The sequence below is a fragment of the Chiloscyllium plagiosum genome, unplaced genomic scaffold (genome assembly GCF_037043375.1).
Source record: "Chiloscyllium plagiosum isolate Xiang-an unplaced genomic scaffold, Cpla_swu_hap1 HiC_scaffold_35, whole genome shotgun sequence".
Classification (NCBI taxonomy): domain Eukaryota; kingdom Metazoa; phylum Chordata; class Chondrichthyes; order Orectolobiformes; family Hemiscylliidae; genus Chiloscyllium; species Chiloscyllium plagiosum.
The window spans coordinates 6,427,138-6,448,507 of record NW_028270173.1 but is presented as its reverse complement, the minus strand read 5'-3'; the positions used below and the strand labels follow the sequence as shown (position 1 = coordinate 6,448,507).

General features: G+C 47.1%; 1 protein-coding gene across 2 annotated transcripts in view; it reads left to right on the top strand.

Annotated features, from left to right (window-relative positions):
- The first annotated feature begins 3,762 nt into the window (after positions 1 to 3,762).
- The window catches only part of mdc1 (mediator of DNA damage checkpoint 1), a 38,985-nt gene continuing 21,377 nt past the window's right edge, over positions 3,763 to 21,370 (top strand). For both annotated transcript variants that reach the window (XM_043678310.2, XM_087979152.1), the window contains exons 1-6: positions 3,763 to 4,000; positions 9,659 to 10,165; positions 12,417 to 12,495; positions 14,511 to 15,136; positions 16,013 to 16,111; positions 19,241 to 19,330. In XM_043678310.2, coding sequence (XP_043534245.2) covers positions 3,883 to 4,000; positions 9,659 to 10,165; positions 12,417 to 12,495; positions 14,511 to 15,136; positions 16,013 to 16,111; positions 19,241 to 19,330 — 1,519 coding nt within the window. In that variant the 5' untranslated portion in view covers positions 3,763 to 3,882. The remainder of the gene's footprint in view (positions 4,001 to 9,658; positions 10,166 to 12,416; positions 12,496 to 14,510; positions 15,137 to 16,012; positions 16,112 to 19,240; positions 19,331 to 21,370) is intronic.

Here is a 21,370-nt window from a genome sequence, read left to right as displayed (position 1 = left end):
CTGAATAGTTCTATTTGTATCAGTGAATTTGGAAATCTGGAAAAGTCTTGACGTTCACAAACAATGCAGCTACTATCCCTAAAGCAATTAAGTTTAAATCCCCTTTATGTAAGCCATCTAATCCTGGGAACTGGTCAGCCTATAAAAGACTGTTTGTTAGTTTGGTCCATACTCCTCTTGATGGTAACGATGGATTGAGGTTTGTGCTTCTGTTTTGCCATGTGATTTTCTAATCTTGGGAAGGCAATATTTGTTCAAAGGTTAGATAAAAACATGGGAAGAGACATGAAGTGCCAAATAGCCTGTTTCTGCATCTTTTATGTTGCAATGGTTGGGTATCCTTACAGTTGCTGTGTTTGCTTTTTTAAAAGAAAGAATGCAGAAGAATGGTGCTTGGTCTTTGACATATTCCAGAGTTTTTGACTTTTTGAAATAAAAAGCGAGAATCCTATTCCAGAAGAATTCAGTAACATTCCCTGGTTTAAAACTTTTGCCCATCCTTGTCGGAGTTAAGATGTAACATGAAAGAAGTTTATAAAATAATGAGGGGTATAGATAAAGTGAATGGCAAGTGTGTTTTCCCAAGGTTGGCAGGGGTGGGTGTGGAATCCAAGACTGGAGGGCATAACTTTTTAGGATGAGAGGAGAAAGATTTTTTAAAAGACACAAGGCAATTTTGTTTTTTTAGAGTGGTTTGTGTGTGGAATGAACTTCGAGAGAAAGTAGTGGATGTGAGTACAATTACAATGTTTAAAAAATAAAGTATTTTAAATGAATAAGAAATGTTTGGAGGGATATGAGCCAAATGCAGGCAGGTGGGACTAGTTTAGTTTGGGATTTGGTCAGCGTGGATTGGTTGGACTGAAGAGACTGTGTTCCGTGACTCTGACAGTGGATGCTGGGGAAAAGAGGAGAGATTGCTGGAGAAACGCAGTCAGTGACTCTTCAGTGACTAATAACTGTACCCAAACATTAACCCTTGTTTCTCCCCAGGGATGGTGCCCGACCTGCTGGCTTTCTCAATTTTTGACTTTGTTGCAGGTATGTGGAATTAAGTCAAAGATTAACCATAATCTCACTGAATGACCTACCTGTATTCCTATATTCCATGAGAGGAAACCTTATTGAAATGTACAAGATTCCTAAAGATCTTGACTCGGTAGATGTGGTGTGGTTGTTTTCCCTTCTGTGAGGCTCTGGGACCGGAGGGAATAATCTCAGTAAGGGTACACCTATATAATAGTCATAGAGATGTACAGCATGGAAAGAGACCCTTCGGTCCAACTTGTCCACGCTGACCAGATATCCTAACCTAATCTAGTCCCATTTGCCAGCCCTTGGCCCATATCCATCTAAACCCTTCCTATTCATATTCTCATAGAACAATACAGCGCAGAACAGGCTATTTGGCCCTTGATGTTGCGTCGACCTGTGAACTATTCTCAGCTCGTCCCCCTACACTATCCCAAAATCATTCATGTGCTTATCTAAGGATTGTTTAAATCTCCCGAATGTGGCTGAGTTGACTACATTAGCAGGTAGGACATTCCATGCCCAAACCATACTCTGCGTAAAGAACCTGCCTCTGACATCTGTCTGACATCTGTCTAAAATCTATCACCCCTCAATTTGTAGTTGTGCCCCTTTGTACAAGCTGACGTCATCATCCTAGGAAAATGACTTTCACTGTCTACCCTATCTAATCTAATCCTCTGATCATCTTGTATGTCTCTATCAAATCTCCTCTTAGCTGCCGCCTTTGCAATGAGAACAGACCCAAGTGTCTCAGCCTTTCCACAAAGACCTTCCCTCCAGACCAGGCAACATCTTAATAAATCTCCTCTACACCTTTTCCAATGCTTCCACATCCTTCCTGAAATATGGGGACCAGAACTGTATACAATATTCCAAGTGTGGCTGTACCAGCGTTTTGTACAGTTGCAGCATGATATTGCGGCTCCAGAACTCAATCCCTCTACGAATGAAACTTAACACATCGTATGCTGCCTTAACAGCACTATCAACCTAGGTGGCAACTTTCAAGGATCTATGTCCATGGTCTTCAAGATCCCTCTGCACATCCACACTACCAAGAATCTTTCCATTGACTCAGTACTCTGCATTCCTGTTATTCTTCCAAAGTGAATCACTTCACACTTAGCTGCATTGAGCTCCATTTGCCACCTCTCAGCCCAATTTTACAGGTTATCCGAGTCCCCCTGCAACCTGTAACATTCTTCCAAACTGTCCACTATTCCACCAATAGTGTCATTTGCAAATTAAGTAATCCATCCACCTATGCCTGCATCTAAGTCATTTATAAAAATGACAAACAACAGTGGTCCCAAAACCGATCCTTGGTGGTATACCACTAGTAACCGGACTCCAGGCTGAATATTTTCCATCAACCACCACTCACTGCCGCCTTTCCGAAAGCCAGTTTCTAATCCAAACTGCTAAATCACCCTCAATTCCATGTCTCTGCATTTTCTCCAACAGCCAATCATCCAGATGTCTTTTAAATGGTGTAATTGTACCAGCTTCCACCACTTCCTCTGGCAGCTCATTCCATGCAGGTACGACCCTCAGTGTGAAAGAGTTGTCCCTGAGGTCCCTTTTAAGTCTTTTCCCCCTCTCACCCTGAACCTATATCCTCTAGTTCTGAATTTTTTTTTAACAGAGGGCTGCAGAGGTTGGATCATTAGGTTTATTCAAGGCTGGAGTAGACAAATCAGGGTTATTGGGAAATGGTGGGAAAGGGGAGTTGACAACGATTGAATCAGCTAAGTTTTCATTGAATGAATGAGAAGGGCTTATGCCCGAAACGTCGATTCTCTTGCTCCTCGGATGTTGCCTGACCACACACTCGACTCTGATCTCCAGTATCTGCAGTTCTCGCTTTCTTCTCCTTGGATGGCAGAGTTTATCTGTAGTGGCTTCTCCTATTCCTACGTCCTGCGGTTGACAGCTCCCGTAAGCTGTGCAGAGGCGGTGTTGTGAAGCCATAGCCGTTCAGGGGTGGAAAAGAAAATTGACGTGGAAAAACCACTTTGAGAGGTAATTGCAAAAGTTGCAATTAAAGAGGACACAGACCTTAAGGGTTAACACGTCAGGATTGTCAACAGCACTTGCAGATGACAGCCCTCCCTCTTCCCTGGACTCTGTGGGAGTTGCTGCCCAGGACCTTCCCGTTTGGTCATCGGCGCTATGTCACGGAACGCAGCTCCGCACATGCGCCGGCTGCGAAGTAAAACCCCCCTGTCGAGGTCGGAGCAAAAGATGGAGGACAGAGACGCCAGTGGCGATGACTTGGGGGGGGGAAACAAGATTTAAAAAACGCAGGTAAGTCTCGGCGGCTGTGGAAGGAGATGATGGAGAGTGTGAGGAACGGGGGGAGAGTCAGGGGTTATGCCCGTTTGAATGGACCAATCCGCTGACCCGTTTCAGCCGACCTCCAGCCACGCGGAGGAAGGCCCCTTGTGCGATTGGTGGCCGCTTTTGACGGACGGCGCAGTTTGCCAACCCATACCCACGTTTGTCCCAAGGCCGTTCCCCGGAGGCGGTGGTTGGTGCGCCTGCGTAGGGAAAGGGGCGGGACCTACCCGGAAGCCAATCGGCGAGACGGAGTGGGTGGTGAAAGACAGATCCATTGACAACCAGATACTTGACGCAGGCGCAGTGAAGGTGAAGACGGTCGTTTTGCGGCAGTTCGCGCAGGCGCAGTGATGATGAACGCTGGCGGTTAGCGCAGGCGCGGATGGAGTTGGGGGGAGCGAAGGGACGATGAAGTTTTGAAGTGTCTGTGTCCGTCTTCTCTGTCTGTCTTCAGAGTGAGCAGAGAGTTTACAATTAAATGTTCTGGCCTGGAAAGGCAGTACGGTGATGGACCAGACGCAGCCGCTGTGCTGGGAGGCGGAGGAGCAGGAGGAGTCGGGAGACTGTGACCGCGAGCCCAGGGGCCGCCTCAGGGTGTTCGCAGGGAGCGAGAGACCCGAGACTGGTGAGGGGGAGGGGACACAGGCTGGGGAGTGGGAGGGGGCACAGGCTGGGGAGGGTGAGGGGGAGGGGGAGGGGGCACAGGCTGGTGAGGGGGAGGGGGCACAGGCTGGTGAGGGGGAGGGGGCACAGGCTGGGGAGGGGGCACAGGCTGGGGAGGGGGAGGGGGAGGGGGAGGGGGCACAGGCTGGGGAGGGGGAGGGGGAGGGGGCACAGGCTGGTGAGGGGGAGGGGGCACAGGCTGGGGAGGGGGAGGGGGAGGGGGCACAGGCTGGTGAGGGGGAGGGGGCACAGGCTGGTGAGGGGGAGGGGGCACAGGCTGGGGAGGGGGAGGGGGCACAGGCTGGGGAGGGGGAGGGGGCACAGGCTGGGGAGGGGGCACAGGGTGGTGAGGGGGAAGGGGAGGAGGCACAGGCTGGGGAGGGGGCACAGGCTGGGGAGGGGGAGTGGGAGGGGGCACAGGCTGGGGAGGGGGAGGGGGCACAGGCTGGGGAGGGGGCACAGGCTGGGGAGGGGGAGGGGGCACAGGCTGGGGAGGGGGCACAGGCTGGGGAGTGGGCACAGGCGGGTGAGGGGAGGGGGAGGGGGCACAGGTGGGTGAGGGGGAAGGGGCACAGGCTGGTGAGGGGAGGGGGAGGGGGCACAGGCTGGTGAGGGGAGGGGGAGGGGGAGGGGGCACAGGCGGGGGAGGGGGCACAGGCTGGGGAGGGGGAGGGGGCACAGGCTGGGGAGGGGGCACAGGGTGGTGAGGGGGAAGGGGAGGGGGCACAGGCTGGGGAAGGGGAGTGGGAGGGGGCACAGGCGGGGGAGGGGGAGGAGGCACAGGCTGGGGAGGGGGAGTGGGAGGGGGCACAGGCTGGGGAGGGGGAGTGGGAGGGGGCACAGGCTGGGCACGGGGAGGGGACACAGGCTGGGCACGGGGAGGGGACACAGGCTGGGCATGGGGAGGGGACACAGGCTGGGCATGGGGAGGGGGAGGGGACACAGGCTGGGCACGGAGAGGGGGAGGGGGCACAGGCTGGGTACAGGGAGGGGGAGTGGGAGGGGGCACAGGCTGGGCACGGGGAGGGGGCACAGGCTGGGCATGGGGAGGGGGAGGGGGCACAGGCTGGGTACAGGGAGGGGGAGTGGGAGGGGGCACAGGCTGGGCAAGGGGAGGGGAGGGGGCACAGGCTGGGCACGGGGAGGGGGAGGGGGCACAGGCTGGGCACGGGGAGGGGGAGGGGGCACAGGCTGGGCACGGGGAGGGGGAGGGGGCACAGGCTGGGTACGGGGAGGGGGAGGGGGCACAGGCTGGGTACAGGGAGGGGGAGTGGGGGGGGCACAGGCTGGGCACGGGGAGGGGGAGTGGGAGGGGGCACAGGCTGGGTACAGGGAGGGGGAGGGGACACAGGCTGGGCATGGGGAGGGGGAGGAGGCACAGGCTGGGCATGGGGAGGGGGAGGGGGCACAGGCTGGGTACAGGGAGGGGGAGTGGGAGGGGGCACAGGCTGGGCACGGGGAGGGGGAGTGGGGGAGTGCACAGGCTGGGCACGGGGAGGGGGAGGGGGAGGAGGCACAGATTGGGGAGTGGGAGGGGGCACAGGCTGGGGAGGGGGAGTGGGAGGGGGCACAGGCTGGGGAGGGGGAGTGGGAGGGGGCACAGGCTGGGGAGGGGGAGTGGGAGGGGGAGGGGGCACAGGATGGGGAGGGTCCATTGGGAGGTGAAGGACAGGGCATTGGGAGGAGAGAGACGGGGAAGTGGGAGTGCACAGATTGGGGAGTGGGGTGCACAGGGAGGGGGAGGTACAGACTGTGGATGGGGTGGGTGCACAGGATGGGGAGCAGTGGAATGCACAGTGTGAGTGAAATGGTCCACAGGCTGGTGGGGGCTGGGGAGCAAATGCACAGGCTGGGGAGAAGGCATGCAATTTGGGTGAGAGGTGCAGGCTGGATGCTTGAAACGTCAACTCTCCTGCTCCTCGGATGCTGTCTGATCCGCTGTTCTTTTCCAGCGCTAGATTTTTGATTCTGATTTTCAGCATCTGCAGTCCTCGCGTTTTCCTGGAGAGGGAGGGAATGTAGCCTAGAGTGTGAAGGGTGGGATTGTGGGGGTAGGACAGTGTATTCTGGAGTGGAAGGGGTGCAGTCTGCCTGGGAGCTTATTCACTCATGCCAAAGCACCAATACTGGAATATCTACACTGGAAATCTGGAATTGTAGCCTGCATGCCATTTCTTTCCTCCCCCACCTTAGTTACCTGTCTCCCAATGCGTGATTTTAATAATTTAAAATGCACCAGCTGCTGAGGTGGGATTTGAGCCCATACCCCAAGAGCATTATCTTGACGTTTACAGCATAAAATGAGGCTATTCAGCACATTGTGTCCATGCTTGTCAACAAAGGTTTGATTATGTTAGAATGCTTGGCCCATATTATAACATGCTGGTTTGGTCACAACTGGAATATTATCTCTTTACCACTGCACTGATCCTCCTTGGTGCCATAGTTCATTAGTTTTCTCATGTGTATTGATGCAGATCTGACTTGCCACCATCTCAATTGATTTCACCGCTGTTGCTAAATTATCTCACACTTCATCCTGGATAAGCAGCGGCAGCATGGTGGCCGAGTGCCTCACAGTGCCAGGGCCATGGATTTGATTCTAGCCTTATCGACTATCTGTGTGGAGTTTGCGCATTCTCCCTGTGTCTGCATGGGTTTCCTTGGGTGCTCCGGTTTCCTCCCACAATCCAAAGATGTGCAGGTTAGATTGATTGGCTGTGGGGAATTGTCCATTGTGTCCAGCGATTTGCAGGCCAGATGGATTAGCCATCTGAAATGTGGCGTTACACGGATAGAGCTGGGGGTGGGTCTGGGTAGGATGCTCTTCAGAGGGTCGATGTGCACTCAGTGGGCTGAGTGGCCTGCTTCCATACTCTAGGGATTCTGTGATTACTTCCAAAGAGGTATTGGCAAGATTAAAGCCATTGTTTTGAGCTTCCACTCCATATGCCCATTTCCTAGCTGCTGACTCCATACCTCTCCATGGCAACCATCTAATTAAGCCAATCTGTTTACAGTCATTGTGTCACATTTGACCCCAAGATGAGCTTCTGACTTTATTCACTGTCTGCCTATTTCCATCTGTGTATCTGGAACGAAGAACCAGGCTGGTGGTGACCATGTAAGCCCTGTTGGTTGCTTTGGCAATCTACTTGGTTGACTACTGCACTTTAGGGAAAATAATTTACCATTCTTAAGTGGTAAGGCCTAAGTTTGACTCCAGACCCTCAGCAGCATGTTTGATTCTTAACTACCCTGTGAAAAAGCCAAGCAAGCCCATCAGTTCTCGGACAAATGGGGTTGCCAAAAAATGCTGGCCTTGTCACTAGTAATTTGCCTACCTTGGCTTGTGTCTCAGCTTCTGTACTGCTGACCTCCCCATTTACACCATTGTTATCTCTAGACTCAAATAGCTTAATGCATCCAAAATCCTGCTGCCCGTGTCTCACTTTGCAGCAAGGCACTACGCTCACTGACATACCTCGCCTTTTCCTAACACACTAATTGGTTTCAACCCACACCCCCAATACACATGCAGTCTTCTGATTTTGGTCCCTTGTACATTCTGAATTACCATTGCTCCACCTCTTGGGGCAAGAATTCAGTTGCTGGCCCCAAGTTCTGGGTTGGGTTTTCTGTTCTTAAATGCAGTGTTGTACATTGTTTTATAATGTTGTGGGTATCATGCGGATATTTTAAAATAAAACAAAGAACTGCAGATACTTGAAATCTGAAATGAGACTAGTGGGTTAGAACACTAACCTGGAAATGTAGACTGTTCTTCTCCCTCCAGATCCTGCCAGTCCTGCTGAGTTTCTCCAACGGTTTCTGTTTTTGTTCCTGGATATTTTGTTACTTTAATGGCACTATATAAATAGTTGTGCATTAGGACAGAATGTGAGTATTGCTGTGAAGGGAAGATCCTGTTCTCACCCTCTGAACAGAATTCAGAAAAACCAAATCTCAGTTTAGACAGAATATGAAGAGGGTGATGATTGGATGGCAAGTGGACTCTCTTTGATAGTGCATTCTCCATGGTAGGATATCTAAGTAACAGTTTAGTGCCGATCTTTTCTTTAAATTTAAACAAGGAAAGTCAAATTTGATTGTTCAAGGCATTGCTGTGGGGATTGTACCTGAGAATGGCAGTTCCCTAAGCTTTTGTTGAAAAAGGCACCATGCCTGTACTTAGTCTCCTTGTTTGTAAAGGACAAAGCTGTGTCTGAATATGTGTAACTCCCAACTTGTGTAAATGAATCATGTTGCAGGCCTGACTCTCCAATCTTAAAATGTTTTTTTGTGTACAGTAGTTCTTAGTATATGCAGCATCAGTTATTGCTAGCTTTGAGACTTGGTATTCATGCAATTTTGTCCTGATGATTCCAAGAGGAAGGAGCTTGAACTGCACATGTCTTCAACAATGGTAATGAGTTTTTGAAATCAAAACAAAAAAAAATTCAAAACACTTAGCAGGTCTGACAGCATCTATGGAGACAGAATTGGAGTTGACTATTTTAATGTCTTGTTTGAGAAACAGCTTCTGCTTTAGTGTGGAACTTGCTTACCCTAGCATTGGGTTGCTTAGGTCTCTGAAGTGAAATCTTTAACCCCAGCACTTTGGATTTTAGACATGTTTCCCCCTTCCTGTACCAAAGTGGGTAACGGTCATGACAACTTGAGCATCCCATTTAAGCCCTTAAACACATTGCATTGCATTTTTTGGGACTCAGTAAAGACAGAAACTCCTCGTGACACCAGATTGAGCTGGAGATGGGTTGGAAACCATAAAGCATTTCAACAGGGAATGATCTACGAATAAATACAAGTGAGAGGGTGAAAAAATTATTTTGTTTATGGGGCACTGAAATTGTCACCAAAGAGGGAATGCCTAACAACATTAATGTCGTGCTAGCTGAAGTGGTGTTTATCACTGGGCAAGTAGTATCCTTTGAACAATTGACTTGTTTGAAATTCAGGTTTCAAGTGACTGTGAAGCTATTTCTTATCCTTTTTAGTTGGGATTTGGCTTTCATCTCTGTCATACACCAAAATGGGGAAAACTGGTTAGAGTTTGTACCTCCCATTCCTATTCACTGATTGTCGATGAAAGGTTTGGATATGGTTGGAGAACATGGCCATGATCCACAAAATCCATGCCAACATTTTTAAACTTTTGTTTAGGAGTGTGGAGGCATCTTTACAAAGAAAGAGAGCATCTTTCATGACCTCACAACGTTACAAAACATTTTACAACCAATCAAGTATTTTGAAGCACAGTAACCTGTGTAATTTGCAAATTCCAGACAAGATCCCACTTAAGCGTTAAGTTGAGTTTTGTACCTATCTAAGGAAACAGATGGGGTCTGGGCAATGCACTGTCTCTGTGTGTTGGGCTGTATTTTGTGCTGAAGTTTCTGGTTTGATCGTATGGTGCTGAATAAGAATCCTACCCATTGAACCATAACATTTGCTGTGTATGGGACTAACTGGAAGGCTGCTGTTATTTGTGGAACCATGGGCAGTGAAATAAAAAGGGCTCTGGGACGGTGTTGGCTCATTTTTGCAGATTGTAAATTTTAAACAAACATGTTTCAGTTTGTTTCTGTGCCCATTGCAGGTTTTCTGTTGTACCAAGGTGAAAACATTATCGGTAGACACGAGAGCTGTCACGTCCACATCCCCATCTCGTCTGTGTCCAAAAGGCACGCGGTGATTGAGATTGATGGCGACTCCCACCTGATTTATGACTGCAACAGCCTGAACAAGACCCGGCGCAAGAACGTTGTCCTCAAGCCTGACATCCGCTACGCCATCAATGACGGCGACCTCTTCCTTTTTGCTGATGTTGCCTGCCAGTACGTGCTGCTATCACCATCAGCAACACCGGCTGGAAACTCTGGTTCTGAAACTGACTCGGAGTCCCTGTTTCCCCACGCAAAGCCAGGCTCGGGGGACCAGCAGCTGGATGACAATGATGCAGCCGGTGACTATTTGGAATCGGCAGATGATTCACTTGTGCTCTCACCCACCCAACCCTACCACACCAAATCGGTGGTGATTTCCCTTCGGTCTGATACCTACGTGAAGGAGTCTGAGGATGATGACACACCATGGAAGTGCAGTGGTAAGCAAATGTGGCCATCCACTCTTTGTTTACTACATTCCCTTTGTGACATATTTACAACAACTTTATTATTTACTTGTGCACTTTTTCCTCATCTGACAGCACTTATTTTTAATCCATTTCTTAAAGATTATCGTGGACTACTTTTTTTGCTTTTCTCACGGTAAAGAAAGGCAGACTGCATTTACATCATGCCTTTCACTGCCTAGGGACTCCAAGGAAAAGAGTTTTCCTTAAACAGAAAGGTGCCGGTGCTAAAGTGTAGGAAACGTGACCATTAATTTCATGCATGACATAAACGACCAAATAAACACTGTTCATTGTATCCATGGCTGACCTTCTGGCTGAACTGTACTTTCTCACCCTGTTCCAACATCTCTCAATTCCCTGAGAGATCAAGCATCCACCTACTCCGGCCTTGAATCCACTCCCTGAAGCAGCATTCACAACTCAAAGTTGAATGGACCGAGCTTTGATTGGCAGGGGAACTGACAGGATTTTTTGTAATGGTCTCATGAAGTCTGTGTAGAGAGTTCCAAAGATTCACAACTTTGATGGAAATATTTCTCCCAGCACCTGAGTCCAGGATGCCTGACCCTTCTCTTGAGCCGCTGACCTCGAGTACTAAACTCTTCAGCTGAGAGAAATGGTTGCTTCGAATCCCTTCAAATTCTTGTGTGCTCCTCTTGTGTTCACCCTTCATTTCTCTAAATTCCAGGTAGTACAGGACTGATTTACCCAGCCACTTGCCTGTGGGCGGCATGGTGGCTCAGTGGTTAGCACAGCTGCCTCACAATGCCAGGGACCCAAGTTTGATTCCCTCCTCAGGTAGAAGACTGTGTGGCGTTTGCACATTCTCCCCATGTCTGCCTGGATTTTATCTGGATGCTCCAGTTTTTCTCTGCAATCCAAAGATGTGCAGATCAGGTGGATTGACCACGCTAAGTTACTCATAGTGCCCATGGATGTATAGGTTATGTGGATTAGCCATGAGTAATGCAGGGTTACAGAGATTGGATAGGGGGCTGTGTCTGGGTGGGATACTGTCCAGATGGTTACCTGTGGACTCAATGGACAGATTGGCCTATGTCCGCACTGTAGGGATTCTACGATTCTGTGCTGGCTGTTTTTCGACATGATCTGTATCTGAATGTCAGAGAGCCACAGCATCTCATCAGGAGTGGCTCAGTGAGTAGAACTCTCTCTCTTGCCTCTGAGCCAGAAGATGGTGCAGCAAATTCCCACTCCTTTAATTTGTGTACACTCCAGGCTGCTACGTCTAGTGCAGTCCTAAGGGAGCACTGCATGTTTGAAAGTGCCACCTGTCATGCCTACAGCTGAGGTGGCATCAGTCCATGAGTAGATTTCAGAGATCCCTCTGCAACTTCTTATTTTAAAAGAAAAGGTAGCTCTCTGCTTTGTCCTGGCCCATCTTTATCCCTTGTTCAACATTGCTTAGAAACAGGTAGTTTGGTTCATTGAGAAAGTGAGGACTGCAGATGCTGGAGATCAGAGCTGAAAATGTGTTGCTGGAAAAGCGCAGCAGGTCAGGCAGCATCCAAGGAACAGGAGAATCGATGTTTCGGGCATAAGCCTGAAGAAGGGCTTATGCCCAAAACGTCAATTCTCCTGTTCCTTGGATGCTGCCTGACCTGCTGCGCTTTTCCAGCAACACATTTTCAGTTTGGTTCATTGCTCATAATATGCTTACTTGTCTTTTTTAGTAAGTACCGTGAGGGACCTCTTCTTTAGTTTTCTATTTCTTGAATGCAATCAGGAAAGCAAGTGTAGACATTAGGGAGAGATGATGATGTTACTGGACTAGTAATCAGAGGTCCAGGCTGGTGCTTGGGGCATATGGATTTGAGTCCCATCACAGCAGATGGTGAACTCTGCATTCATTTCATAAAGTCTGGAATTAAATCTGCCTAATGACCATGAAAACACATCTGGTTACCTCAAATCTTTTAGGCAAAGAAATCTGCCATCCTTACCTCCGTCAACTTGTATGTGACTTCGGACCCATAACAGAGCAGTTGACTCTTTTGTTACCCTCTGAAAAAGCCCGGGAAGCCACATAAAGGGCAAACAGGGTTGGGTAACAAATGATAGTCTTGCTAACATCACAACATCATGTGAACTAATAAAGGAATGCAAAACCTTTACTGCCCCAAGGACCATGAAACTTTGGCCCTTGGGTAGTTATGATGAGACGTGATAATGAGAGGCTGTCTTATGTTTGTATTTCCAGCACCATTCACTGCCCGAGATGGCCAGCATCCGAGTGCCATGGCACGTCAAACTCCATCAGTGCATGTTGTTCCCGAGAGGTATGATTCCTAAATCTGAGTCTTCCGTGTGGAAGTGGGGTGGGAATTGAAATGAGGACCCTTGGAGGGGGAGGCATTTAGTGATGTATTGAATAAATTGAGACAGAAGGACCTGTATTTGTATAGTGCCTTCATGACCCAAGTCATCCCAAACTATTTTATAGTCTCACTGCTGTATTGTAGGTAGCCAGTCTGCTGTCAGTGAGCTTCCTCAGATAGCAGTGGGAGAAATGACCAGAGAACTTTGTAACGATTAAGAGAGAATATTTGACCAGGGTACAGGGAGAGCTCCCCATGTTCTTTGAACCGAACAATGGGATCACTTGCTGGGGAAGATCAATTTACCTGAAAGACAGACAAGAGAAAGGCAGAGAAGGATGTCTTGGTATGGAGGGAGTGAGCCACAGCTAGTGCAGAGTGTATACACCTGAAAGGCCTGCTTTTCTGCTGTAAATTTTATATAATTATATGTAATTATTCTCTAGCCTGGTCCATTGTTTTGAGTGGAAGTGTGCTACAAGGCTCTTAACCATGGGGTTATGCATTAGATGTATCTTGAATGTGATCTTAACCGTGGGCTTTTGTTAATAATGTTTGGAATGAGTGTGATTTCTTAAAAAGTAAAAAAAAATTGTTATTTTTGTACCTTTAGTCATTATGTTGTTAGTGTAGTGGAAATGATGCAATATAACAGATCAATCGTGATGGAAATGATCCCCCTGATGTTTCTGACTGCAGTACTAGGGAGGGGTGGGGAGGGTGTTCCCAAAGTTTTGAAATGAAATATTATGGGCAGTGAGAGATGGACAGCGGACTGGAAAAAACATCTAAAACCTGAAGGAGGAATTCAAATATTGGTGTAATTCTGAAGAATCAAATAGCATACTCTGGTTGAATAATTGAGATGTTGCAATTGGTGGATTTTTAACCGAGGAAAGTACTAAATAAATGTTTGGACTTTTGACAGAGTAAGACCTTAAGACGCAGGAGCAAAATTAGCCCACTTGGCCCATCAAATCTGTTCCACCATTCGATCATGGCTGAAATGTTTTTCAGTTGCATTCTCCTGCTGCCTTCTATATCCTTTGATCTCCTTACTAATCAAGAACCTTTCTAACTCTGTCTCAGAGACACTCAATGACTTGGCCTCTAGCGTTCTGCGGCAATGCCACAGGTTCACTACCCTGTGACTGAAGACATTCCTGCTCATCCAGACTAACTCGAACACTTACTACTCCCTACTTGCCTCCACCCCACCCACAAAATCACAAGCTTCTGGCTTATCCTGCCCCATCCAAAAAAATACTATCACTTACTGTTTCCTCCCCGTCACTCAACTCGAAACCACTCCTGCAACCAGATGGACACTGGAGTCGTAAGAACAGGGCTGAACTGTGCCAATAACTCCACCTTACACCGTGCAACAGCCTTTAACTGTTTCCTTTAGCTGCTGTGCTTGTGCTAGTTGGAATTATGTTTTAGGGGGAGCCAAGTTTCACTGTGAAAATTCTGTACCACGCTTAGAGAGGATGCTAAGGCCTTGAAGTTGTTGAGATTTACTAGACATGAAGGTTTCTTAAGATGTTGAGGGAGAGGACAGATTTGTTTATTTCTCCCACCTGTAGAACACATTAATAACAATATTCAAATTCAGAACTGTAATACGTTAAATTTGGTGTAAAGCTTTCCAATGGTAAGAGAGCCAGTAACCAGAAAGCATCGATTTGAGAAGAAACAGGGCGAGGGATGAGGCGAGTTTTTTTTATTTTTGTACAGCACAATGTCCTGCTCTGGATGTCCTGCCTGAAAGGGTCTATCACTTTCAAAAGATGTTTGATATCTCTGAAAGGAGGAAAGATGGCAAGGTTGTAGGGAACGATCAATAGAGTAGTGCAGTCGGATAGAGGCTTGTTTAAAGAGTCAGCACAAATTGTTAGGGGTCAATTGTATCCTGTGTCGGAAGATTCTATGATCTCGGGAGGTTAACAATATTTTTAATCGGTCTCGTTCTCCAGCGATGAAGAAGAGGGTGAGTCGTCTCATTCCAATCTTCAGTCAAAGCAGCTGCATTACGACAGTGAGACTGATCTGGAGGAAGATCAGGAACCTGGTGAAAAATGGACAGAACATTGCACTGAGCGCCTAGTCAACAGTAGCCATGTGAATTCTGAAATGGCAGGCATAGAAGAGCAGCAAGCTGATGACACGCCTCCACTGACTAACATTGCTGTCTCCGACTGTTTGAAGACTGTCCAAGAAATGGACGTTCTGGAGGACGCACTTGACCGTGATGCAGGAAGGACGTCCACCTGGGAGTCCGGTGCCCCACCAGCTGCTAATCATCTGCCCCATTTCAGCCGGGACAGTGATGATGAAGAGGAGGACTCACTATTAACCAGCAATGCCTTGCCACCGGACACCAAAACAGATTCCAATCTCACCGAAGGTGTTGGCCTTCAAGTGGCAGAGGCTTCTACCTGTGACAGGGGCTTGATCCATCCAGGTACTAGGGAAGAAAGCAGTCACGTGGACCTCTCTGCAGACCACGACACAAACTCAACAGGGGATGCTAAAGAAACAGCAAGTGATGTTAATGAGAGGAAGCCACTGGAGGAGAACAGTGACACTGACATTGATGATGGTAAGTTTATTAAAGTTTCTAGTCATATCTGTGGGTTTTTAAAAACAAATCTTCAAATCAAGCCCTTAGCCAGGTGAGTTGCAAAAGTCTCGGGTATGAATTGTTTGGTCTAGATTGACACTAGTTCTTTTCCGAAATTGGCCACTATCTTAGCCCCAAAGTACAATCCAATCAATCCAGCAAGTTGGAGGGTCAGCTGGTAATTGAAATGAGAAGCAGGAAATTTAATTCAAGACTGACCAGTGGCAGCAGATGCCAAACTGGCATCAGTCTTTTGTTATTAACTGCCTGTGGTGTGTCCTGAAAGATGCACGTAACTTTGCGGATGGGAGGAAGGCACAAACTGAAACAATCCTATTGGTTCCATGTGAGGGGAGGAGAGAGATATTTGCTAACCTGAATAGTGACTCGTGCTTGTGATCCTCCTGTAACTGGCTGTAGAGAGAGATGACCATCGGAAACTCATATTTCATTTCCTTTCTCAAATGTGCCATGCCCTTATAACCAAGTGTCTTGCTATTCCGAACTGTCGAGTTAACGAATCATGTCCAAGCCATTTTAATCAGGTGTGTGTCATGAAGCGTATCATGAATAAATTCAATAAGGAGTTCAGGAGAAACCTTGTTAGCAAAGAAAATGAGAACGTGGAAATTGGAATCTTTGAAGCAGATCAGATTGATGTATCTGAGGCAAAGCCAACACAAAGGAGGAAGGAATCGAGTTTATGCTGATGGGGTGAGATGGTAATGTGGGAGGAGGCTTGGGTGGACTCTGAACAGTCTGATTATATTTGTAAGTTCTTTGTGAGTCATTCATCTGCCAGTGGCAGATCTTTGTGATTGACTTAATGAGAGAGACGCTTCTATTTGAACACAGATATTGAGTCATACGCTCTGGAAGCAACTCAGTGCTTCACGCTGAATGTTTCGGACACCCAGGATGAGGCAGCAAGGGAAAACAATCACACGCCAGATGGTGAGTGCTTTTCTCAAGTTTTTTTATTATTTTCAGTAGTGTATTCCTTGTCCCTGGAGCTGAGAATTCAAGATTGTACAGATGAAGTCATTCATTCATTCATTGTCAGTCCTTCTCATCCACTGTCAGGGCGAGTTTGTAGGTGGCTGTACAGAACGATATGGCTTCTGCTGGCTCTGTTGCACTTGGGGTAGGAAATGGTCACGGGAAGAGGTGGTGTGGTGGCAGCGTGCTCTTTTCGCTGCTTTTGTTGGCTTCTACTTTCTCCTGATGGCTAGTCTTGAGGGACTCCACACCTTCCTGGATGCTGCTCCTCTACTTAGGATGGCCTTGGGCCAGTGATTATAGATAGTATGGTGCTGGAAAAAGCAAGTCAGGCACCATCTGAGGAGCAGGAGATTCAATGTTTCGCAGGACCCTGATGATTCCTCCTTGGGCCAGGTGACTGTGGGAATGCTGCACTTTGTCAGTGAGGCCTTGACAGTATCACTGAAGCGCATACTGTGTCCAGCTGGGGCTCGCCTGCAGTTGTGGAGCTGGGAGTAGAGCACCTGTTTGGGTCATAGTGGGGGGTGGGGGTGGCAGCGTTGTTAGGACTGCTCCAAGGTGTCTGCTGTAGGCAGTCCGTGTCTCAGAGCCTTACAGGAGGGCAGGCACCTCCACAGCTCTGTAAACCATGACCAGACGGAGTACTGCCTTGTTGGAGAAAGAATACTCAAGCGTGCTGCACCTTTTTGACTGAGTTGGTAAACCTTTGCCTCTGTAGATAGTGATAATAGATTTCATGAGGATGATCAGCGCTGTGCTCACTGTGTCCTGGCTAATATTTATCCCTCAAACAATATCATTTAAATGAGTACAGTAGTCACATTTTTAAAATTAGTAATAGTGTGAAGTAACTCAAGATACTGCAGATGCTGGAAATTGATAGAAAATATCACTGAGAAGAGAGACAGGTGCTGAATCTAGTCGAATATTGGGGGAATGCCAAATTTCAAATGATATTTGCTACAAGAGAATAGTTCTGATTGGTTGACTAGTTAGTTCTGTGTGAATTCTTGCCATGGGAATGGAAATAAAACTGAAAATACTGGAAGTACTCAGCAGGTCAAGCAGCATTTGGGGAAAGAGGCTGTGACCTTTTTCAGAATTGGCAGAAGTGTGCTACATTGAGGTAGAATGGAGGGGTCTTGGGGAAAACAGAAAGAATTTGTATTTTCGAGCATCTCATCACAACTGCTGGACATTCCCAAGCACTTCACAGCCAATGAGCTATTTTGTTGTATAATAACTTGTTTTGTGAGCGGACACAGCAACTAAAGTTTGCATGCAGTTTAGGTTTCACAAAGACCAAACAGTTTTCCTTTCAATTGCTCTTTACTGATGGTTATAAATTAGGCAGGACACGGAGAGAGTTTCCTGCTCCTCTTCAGATACTTCCAAAGGCTCTTATATTAACAGAGTAGAAAAATAATCACTCTTTCATGTAGCCGGTTTTTATTGGGCAGTGATATTTGAGGAGAAAGTGAGGACTGCAGATGCTGGAGATCAGAGCTGAAAATGTGTTGCTGGAAAAGCGCAGCAGGTCAGGCAGCATCCGAGGAGCAGGAGAATCGACGTTTCCAGCATGAGCCCTTCTTCCTGAAGAAGGGCCCATGCCCAAAACATCGATTCTCCTGCTCCTTGGATGCTGCCTGACCTGCTGTGCTTCTCTAGCAACACATTTTCAGCGCTGTGATATTTGAGTAAGCTACCAACCATGCGATTTTGCTCTTGCTCCCAGTTGTCTGTCCTTTTACGTAATGCATTTTATCCTTTCGCAGGTTTTGGACGATACTGGCTAGGCCAGCATTTATTGCTCATTCTTTGTGGTCCTGGAGAAGGTTCAGATGTGCTGCAGTCCTTGTGGCAGGGGGACACCCACAGTTCAGTCAGGGAGGGAGTTTTAAGAGTTTAACTCAGTGACATTGAAGGAACAGTGATACATTTCCAAGTCATTTCAAGTGTGGAAATGACAGTTGAGTGGTAATATCACTAGATGATAATTTAGAAGTCCACATTAATATTCTGAGGACATGAGCTTGAATCCCTCCATGAAAAATGAAGTATGAATTCAGTAAGAAAAAATCCGGAATAAAATGATGTTAATAATGACCATGTAACCACAGTCAATTGTGGTAAAAATCCATTTGTTCATTAATGTCCTGAAAGGGAAGCAATCTGCCGTCCTTACCTAGTCTAGTCTACATGTGACTCCAGAGCTACAGCAATGTGGTTGACTCCTAACTGCCCTCTGGACAATTGGGGATTGGCAATAGCCAATGATTGCCACGTCCCATCTCTGGAATGTTTTCAAAGTCACTATTCATGTTGGTGGTGGAGGGAATGGATCTTTAAGGTGGTGAATGTGATACCAATCAAACGGGCAACTTTGTACTAGATTATGTCAGGCTTCTTGGGTGTTGTTGGAACTGCACCCAGTCGGTGAACTGAGGAGAGACACCTGACTTGTGTCTTGTAGATGGTGGATAGGCTTTGGGGAGACAGTAGATGAGTTAGTTTGCCACAGAGCTCCCAATCTCTCACCTGCTGTTGTAGATGCTGCAAGTTTACAGCTGATCTGATTCAGTTTCTGCTCAATGGTAATCCCCAGGGGATTGATAGTGGGCTATTTACACTGATAATGCCTTTGAATGTCGATGCACGCCATCAAGGGATCTTTGTTGTTGTTACCACTCCTCCTTCCAAGGTTCTGTTGGTAGAACCAGTGTTTAAATTGCCATTTAAATCAAGAAAGCTCTGGCTTCAATCCCCTAACTATGCCAAATGAATGCTTTCTCCTGGGTGTCAGTTGAGGTTGCTAACCTGTGTCCTGTAATCTAATATCCTGTTCACAGTTCCCACTGGAAGGAATAATAATTTAAAAATCACAATCAATATGGCATCCTAATTAGCATCTAACCCGCTCCTCTGAGGTCCATCTGAATTTCTTTCTGATCCTGACTGTGAGATGCTACACTATAAGAGTGAGATTGATGTTGGATGAATTTGGCCATGATACCTTCTCTGAGAAGCCACCTCTTGTCATCGGGCTGATGCTCATTTCATTCTGTCTCCTTTCTACCACAGCTGGCATTACAGCAGGTGCTAACACTGAGGAGAAACCCACACAGTTGCTCACCTGTCAATCTCCCACCTTCAACAAAGAGCCTTTCAAGGGTAAGCAAGGTTTAACCGCATTTACTCTGTTCACAAGTACTCAACAGGTTTTGTCAGAGAAAATTAGTCTTCGCTGCACTTTGTTCATTTCATTACTTAAGGTTTCAGAAAGGAATATCACGGATTTCAGAGTCTGAGGGCACAGTGTGAGACTTCCTTTTCAAAGGAAGCTCTGTATCATTAATAACAGGAAGGTTGGCAGTATTTGTGAAGAGGGAAACATAGTTAATGTTTCAAGGTCAATATAAGTGTTTCTGAGAACTGACAGAGACTGTAAAATGGTGTTCTTTATGCTGTTGACAGAAAGGAAATTGAATTGAATTAGCTTTATTGTCACATGCTCGCATGAATACAGTGAAAAGTTTCCAAGTTACAACGCCATCTTAAGTACAAAGGTAGTTAGATACAGACTCTTAGGTACAATGCAAAATAATTATGGAAAAAAAAGTGTAATAAGTTAAACAGTACAGTCCTCACAAAAAAAAGTGGGAAAACAAACAACGCCACATTCTCTAAATGCCTGGCCATGCTGGACGTACGCTCCTCACGAGAGTTCGATCTCCCCCACCCCCGCTTTGGGCTAGACCAAGTTCCCTCTGGGCTGCCTGCTCCTGCACCCCCAGCTAGAGTCCCGCTCAGGTACAGCTCCAGGGCCCCAGCCATTTCTGGATCTCCGAGAAGCTGCAATGCTACTGATTTGAGTTCTGCCTGGGCACACCAGCTGCCTTGTGGCCAACCGTGAAGGACCCCTGCTGCTGCTGTTGCCATTGCTGCCTCCATAAGTTAACAGAGAAAAGAGGAACTTAAATCAAAATGAAAAATGGTGAGAAAAGGAGTGGGCGATCTCCATCTCAGGAGCCCTCCTCCATCACCATCTTGGTCTTGAAGAGGCTTAGGGGATGTTGATGTAAGAAAAATGGAGGATAGAGGTCATTCTCTGAAGCTGTGGCACTCAATGTGGAGTTGTCCATTACACCCAAAATGTTACAGCGCAGTACAGGCCCTTCGGCCTTCTATGTTGCGTCGACCTGTGAAAATAATCTGATGCATGTGCAACCTACACCATTCCATTATTATATATATGTATTTCCAATACCCATTTAAATGCCCTTAACGTCAGCTCTGCATCTTATCTATATCTCTCTGTAATCCGCAACAACCTTCGGCACTATCCACAACTTTGCCTATCTTAGTGTCATCTGCAAATTTACTTACCAATTCTGCTGTCTACAGCAGGGTACCACCAAACACACCTTCCTCTCCCCTACGCTGTCAGTGTTCTGCAAGTGCCATTTGCTCACAACATTCAGGTCTGCTCCTCCGTCACTCCTAACACTTTTTTTACACTCCCATGTCACCTTCCTGTGCAATCACAGAAGATGTGGCATTTGCTTATTCAGCTTCTCTGTGTCGAAGGCTCCAAGTTCACCTTCCAGGTGAGGTAGCGTTTCATGAACTACTTTCAATCTAATCAACAATTGGTGGCTCATAATTTTGTCATCTTTACATTAGCGAGAGCCAAACACAGACAGGCTGACTGCTTTGTGTAACACTTCTGCTGTGACAGTGATGGGATGAAATGGGCAAAATCTAGTTTTCTGCTGTGTGCCACCTTTACTCTGTAGATTCAGAATTTCCACACCAGATAGGCATTCCTCTGTCTTTGACAGCTGAGTGCAGTGTAAATAGAGAGAACCATGCAATACCACAGGTGCTCAAGAGTGTTTATCTTCTTGTGAGCTGTCTGCAGAGAGTTTTGTTCGGTATCTAACCCAGAGAGTGCACTGCTTTCATCAACTGTGTCAGCATCCTTTGCCCTGTTCAAGCTGAACATCCTGTATGTTATCATAGACCCTTACTTCTAGCCCCGGTGTTTTTCTATTTCTGTTACCTTGCCTTATTACAGAAAGGGCAATGAATTCACATTTATGCAGCAACCTCGATCTCTGAACATCTCAACATTTTTTAATAGCCCATCAACAACATCTGAAGTACAGTAATTATTGAAACCTAAAAAGCTAGGCCGTCAATCTGTTCACT